This window comes from Neopelma chrysocephalum, unplaced genomic scaffold (assembly GCF_003984885.1).
Source record: "Neopelma chrysocephalum unplaced genomic scaffold, ASM398488v2 Primary Assembly neopelma1_23b, whole genome shotgun sequence".
NCBI classification, from domain to species: Eukaryota; Metazoa; Chordata; class Aves; order Passeriformes; family Pipridae; genus Neopelma; species Neopelma chrysocephalum.
In genome coordinates this window covers 5,500,200-5,506,587 of record NW_020897692.1, presented here as the reverse complement: position 1 = coordinate 5,506,587, position 6,388 = coordinate 5,500,200, and the positions used below count along the sequence as shown (strand labels likewise).

The window sequence follows — 6,388 nt, the reverse complement described above, 5'->3', positions numbered from 1 at the left end:
GATCGGTACCTTCCCCTCTGCTTCCCCTTGTGAGGAAGTTGTTGGCTGTGATGAGGTCTCCCCTCAGTCTCCTGCAGACTGAACAAACCAAGTGACCTCAGCCACTCTTCATAAGGCTTCCCCTCCCAACCCTTCACTATCCTCGTGGCCCTCCTTTAGACACTCTCTAATAGCTTAATGTCTTTTTAATATTGTGGTACCCAAAACTGAACACAACATTCAAGGGGAAGCCGCACCAGTGCAAAGCAAAGCAGTACAATCCCCTCCCTCAACCAACTGGTGATGCTTTGCCTGATTCCTCCCAGGACAGAGTTGGCCCTCCTGACTGCCAGGGCACTGCTGACTCATATTTAGCTTTCTGTCGAGCAGAACTCACAGGTCCCTTTCTGTGGTGCTGCTCTCCAACTTCATGTTGCCCAGTCTGTATGTACATCCAGGGTTGCCCCATCCCCAGGTGCAGAATCCTGCTGTCACAGGCAATGTAGAGTAAATACCCCATACCGGATTTGCATACTAGGGCTTATGGAAGAACCAAGAAAGCAAGATTAAAGCTTTCACCCTCTTTGGTTGTGACCAGCTCCTGCCCCAGCACTACGTTCCCTGGATCTCTACTTACCACCAGGGAGGTCACTTGTGGTCCAGGAAGGTCAGGCATGAAGATATGCTGGTTCCCACTGTGCTGCTGCTCACTGCTGCCCATTCCAGGTGCCACTGGCCAAGCTCCTGTCTCTCTGTTCTCCAGGATATTCCCTCCCAACATATCCATACATGCTGCCTGCTAGCATTTACGCTGTAAGCTGATTTCATCTATGGCAGATGCTTATAGCAAGAGAGAGAGCAGAGGTGAAGAGGGTGTTCCTGAGAAACACTGTGGAAGCTGCTGGAGATGTCAGGTCAACAACACCTTCTGGTGAGGCAGCATAGAGCACCCAGGCCTGAGTCAAAGGTCCAAGACAGTTGACGCAGCAAAGAAAAGCCTTAAGGACTTGGTGACCAGATTTGGAAAGAAGAGGCATGAAAATGAAATGCCAGTGACAGGTACATGAGAGTATATGGATGAGAAAGGCTTGTGGAGTTCTGAGTGTTTCAGATTAATATTAACCTGCCTCTCAAGAGTAGAAAGTGTAGCCCTACTGCCCCTAAAGCATTTGTAATGTGTGCATAAACCACACATCTCTTGCATTAGGCTGAGGCTAGAGGTAGTCACCTCATCTGCTGCAGGGCAAGGCTCTGAAGGCATATTCAAACAGGACTTGTCCGAGAGAGAAGGATGTGATAGTGCATCAATCAGAGATAATTCCAAAGAAGATGTGGGGCTGCTGTCTTTTGAGAACTGGACACTGATTAGTGGCATTATCTTCAGGGATAAGAATCTGAAATGGAAATCAGTTATGTGCCTTATAAGATGGAAGAAAAGAGCCAGAAAACCCAGAGCAAGAGAGGAAAAAAATGAATATTTGGGAATCCCATAAAATTTAGGTATGGGCACCACTAGGTAGCAGAAGCTCTAAGTATCAGAACCTCAGCTCTTGTGGCCCTGATTTCTCACCAAATCCCATTTTGGCTTCTCACCTTCCATTTTTAAGCCTTGTCCCTCATAGGTACCAGTTCTTAATGGCCTTGTGGGTAGCTCTTTAACCCAGCTGAAGAAGGGTTACTGTGCTGAAAACCTGTGTTTCTAACTGAAGACTTGAGTCTCGGTTCCTGTGGCCTCCATTTGCAAGGACTCAGTCTAACACATCCTAAATTAACTCACCAGGCAACAGAGTATGAAATCGGACATGACCGATCGATCTTTGAGCATTGATTCAAAGCAAAACTAATGGAATGTAAAGAAAATGTAAGACTCTATTGTACTGTAAAGGCTGACTATTCAGCCATTTTACAAATAAAATTTCATTTGGGAGTTGGATGGAAGTGTAAAGTTTGAAGAACTGACTAAAACCAGGCATAGGGACTTAACAAACTACTGACATCCAGATTGAGCCTTGGGGGAATGGCTTTGTTAGATGCCACTGACTAGAATAATTGCATGATAATTTTGGCTAGAGGCACCATCCAATCATCTGATGATTTTTAAACCGTGCATGAATAGTTTAGACAGAGCAATCTTGGCATCCAGCTACATAGAACTGAGAAGTCCATTCAACATCTATGCTTTGGCTTTTGGGGTAAAAAAGTGTCCTAGCACTATCAAAGAAAGGTCTCTGAGACATAACAAGCAGTGCTGCATGCTCCTTCTGCAATGCTCCAAGAGACTAACCAAGGGCTTTATCCTAAGGTAAGTGGCAGAAAAATAATTCTTCCTAGGGCAGTACGGAGCAAGCAGGTCCCGTCAGACTTGAATCAGTGCAAATTCAGCCATTAAGTAGTTGCATCTTAACATTTAACTTTATCTGACAAAACCTTTAACTCTGCTTTTTCCAACCACAACTGATGAAAACCTGGCATAAATTTAGTATAGAAGTGATTTGAATAGTGGCAAATAATCAGATGAACTTTAAAGAAGTAACAAAATTGAGAAATAAAGAAATTTCACCTAAGTGAAATGTTAGATTTTCATCTGATTCCAACCAATTACATGGATAAATTTTTATTGTTTGAAACAACCATATAAAACTACTTGGGCAGTCACAAAGGTTGTCAGATGGTATAAGAAATATCTCAGGTATGTACTATCTATGTGTACTATCTATATTAAAAATGGTATATTATTAGTCTACAAGGCTAATAGTTTAGAATAGCCTTGTAGTACTAGAATACTAGAATTTCTAGTTTACTAATGAACTGAATATAATGATATCAATCATATTTGAAATTACTCTCTGACGGTAAACTGAAATTACTCTGTTATATAGAATTCAATTAAGAACAGGGAAGGGAAAAAAATGATAAAATTGGAAGCACATTGCTATGACAAGGTTGTAAAGCAGTTTGGACTCATTTCTTAGAAACTCCGGGTTTTGTGGCTTTAAACTAACTTCTTTACTTCATACGCAATGTTCACTGTGTCTGTATTTGTACTGCATTTCTACCAGTGAGTTGAGGGAAAGTGACCTGGTATAATAAACTCACTTACAGGGTGAATTACACCACTCCTACAATTACTGTCTTGTGTCGACTTTCGTAAAGGAAAGGTGAGGACAGAGTTGTTTAAATACTGGTAGAAACAACTTGAGAAACAAGCGTCTGTAAAGCCAGAGTGATATGTTTATACTCCTCTCTTGTCCTGAAGGGTTACATTCACTTTCTCCTCCAAAACAGACAATGACAGTTCCTACTGCTAGAGGAATGCTAGCATTTCATCTTTGGGATTAACACAAGTCTCCCTTCCCATTTTATTCCTGCATTTACATTTTAACATCACACTTGGGTTTTTGTTGTTTGGTGTTAGGATTTTTTGCTGAATCTATCAATTTCAGTGATTTATCAGCCATTTGCAGGGCAGCAAATATACCCAAAGCTCCTTTGCTTAACTGTTGCATTGCCATCATTCAGTCACCTTTCAGGGGAAGTAGGACAGAGCAACCGGCAAGTGTCACCCGCTTGTACTCGACCTCTTTAGTACTCTGGATCTGGGAGCTTGCTCTGTGTAAACCTCTACTTTTCCCTTTACTGAAGATCAAATGTTCTGTATCAGCACTTCCAAGCTTGGAAAAACAGGTTCGACATGGATAGCTTGAGATGTAACATTTTCCAACAAACCAATTGACAGATTAACATCTTTGCACCCACCCAGACAATGACATTGCAATAATTTGATATCTGCTCTGAATAAAATCCATACGAAATAAGAAGAAAGATTTGATATTGTTATTTAAAGATGAGGAAAATAGACGACAATAATTATTGCTGACTTTTTTTCTCATGTGTCTTATTTCAGTGATATACATGGGAGGGAAGGAGTGGGGAAACAAGGTATTCTAAGTGTGTGTCACAGCACCTAAGAAATTACTTGACTAACTAGGTTTCCTTAAGTAGTTATGTATGTAAAAAGGAAAGTTGATTGTGCAAATTCACATTGCAGAGAAAAAATAAATGCCAGACGTAATAATAAAGTCTGTGGGATGCCTATGCTGAGAATGCTGATTACAACTGGAAAACTTTACTTGCATTATGGATAAATACAGCCTCAAAGCAGAATTGTACTACCTGAGATCATATCATAAACCGTAACCAAGCCATACCGATAATGGTGATATCACCCAGCTATGCTATCATTTAAATTTGTGTAAGATTTTGGGCATGTCAACCAACCACACTCAAAAAAAAAAAAAAAAAGCTCAGAAATTGCACTTTACTAAAGGCTGTAGTTTAGTGGAACTTGGGAAGTTTTGAAAGTACAGTAGCATAAAAAATTTAAGTGCAAACCCTAAGGTAGATATGATCCCAGATGCTTTCAATAATTTATTGACAAATTAGCAGAAAAAAATATGGGGACACAACACCAAATATGCAGTATATTCACAAATAAACAGTCAAATACCCTACCTTTAAATTCCTTACCTTACTTGAAGCTCCTAAATAGTTCCCAAAGCAGCAGCTTGGTAGCAGAATGTAGATCAATTTCCTGGTAAATCAAAGAAATCCTGGGAAAGAGGTAGTTAAAAAGATCATTGGACACTCACAGCTAAAAACCTCCATATCCCTCCACTGTGTAATCCCTGATTTTTTTATCTTATATATTGAAATTAATAATTAAGACAAAGTCTTGGTGGTTCAGTAAAACTTTATGCATAAAATTAAAAGTATTAATCGTAAAAGCACTCATTTATATTATCCTAGAACTACAAATGTACAGCTATGTGTAAATCAGCAATGGATTTGTAGTTTTAGGAAGCCAAGAGAGAAACTTGTGAACTGCTACCTTGGTAGATGGGAAGATATTGGATGGATGGCACTAATAATGCTACTACCTTGGGGTAAAAAATGAAACTTTTTTTTTTTTAGTCACAGTTATAGGATACTTCTCAAAACTTTATCCAAGAAATGAAAGTCATGAGCATTATATATTATGGCAACACTGTGGCAAAGCCACAGTCAATGTGGAATGGAGTGGGTATAGAATTAAACTGTATTTGGCAGACGATTTGCAAATTGGGAAAGAAATTGTCTTTGTCTTCTTTTCTAGTGGGAAGAAAATAGTGTAAAACTGTGGGCAATTACAAGCAGTGTGGCTTACAGGTGAAATCAATCTCTCTTAATCTTAAAATCATCTCATATTTGCATCTTTGACCAATAATCATGAAGTCTGAACTAATTTGTAGACCCAGTAAGTAGAAAATAATTATGAAATTCTAAGAATTCTCTTACTATCAAAAGAATGTATATGAAAGATCATTATTAAAACAAAATGAAACAAAACAAACTTAAATGGGACATTCCCAAAAGAAAACCATCATTGTATAAAAATACCTTTTTTTTGTTTGTTTCAGAAATGAACTTCTGACCATGGGGGACTGGAACCTGTTGGGCAGCATCCTAGAAGAAGTGCACATCCACTCCACCATAGTTGGCAAAATCTGGCTCACAATCCTGTTCATATTCCGGATGCTGGTGCTGGGAGTGGCTGCTGAAGATGTCTGGGATGACGAGCAGTCCGAGTTCATCTGCAACACAGAGCAACCTGGCTGCAACAACATCTGTTATGACAAAGCCTTTCCCATCTCTTTGATCAGATACTGGGTTCTACAGATCATATTTGTCTCCTCCCCATCATTAGTGTACATGGGCCATGCACTCTACAGGTTAAGGGCACTTGAGAAAGAGCGACAGAACAGGAAAGCCCACCTGCGGGCTCAGCTGGAAGACCTGGAGCCCATGCTCGAGGAACACAGGAGAGTGGAGAGAGAACTGCGTAAGCTGGAGGAACAGAAGAAAGTGAATAAGGCACCTCTGAGAGGGTCCCTGCTGCGCACCTATATCCTACATATCCTGACCCGGTCGGTGGTTGAAGTGGGCTTTATGATAGGTCAGTATCTTTTATATGGGTTTCACATGTCCCCCCTTTACAAATGCACTCGGCCCCCATGCCCTAACACGGTGGATTGTTTTGTGTCCCGACCCACAGAGAAGACCATCTTTATGGTTTTCATGAACAGCATCGCCGCCGTCTCCCTCTTCCTCAACATCCTAGAAATTGCCCACCTGGGACTCAAGAAGATCCAGAAGAGCCTCTGCGGGCAGCCGCAGTGGCCGGCAGGCCTCGCCGAGGAGGATCCCAGCCTGTACAACTCCAAGAAGAGCTCCGTGGTGCCGTCGCCGCCCTGCCTGGCCAGCAACGCGGCCCCGCCGCGCCCCACGCCCGCCCCGCTCCCGCCACCGCCGCCCGCGCCCGGCGCCCCCGGCCCGCCGCCGGCCCGGCAGCACCGCGGGCAGCTCCGGGGGG

General features: G+C 41.9%; 1 protein-coding gene across 1 annotated transcript in view; it reads left to right on the top strand.

Annotated features, from left to right (window-relative positions):
• The first annotated feature begins 5,430 nt into the window (after nucleotides 1–5,430).
• The window catches only part of GJA10 (gap junction protein alpha 10), a 1,925-nt gene continuing 967 nt past the window's right edge, over nucleotides 5,431–6,388 (top strand). Inside the window, exon 1 of the mRNA XM_027698297.1 lies at nucleotides 5,431–6,374. Coding sequence (XP_027554098.1) covers nucleotides 5,452–6,374 — 923 coding nt within the window. The 5' untranslated portion in view covers nucleotides 5,431–5,451. The remainder of the gene's footprint in view (nucleotides 6,375–6,388) is intronic.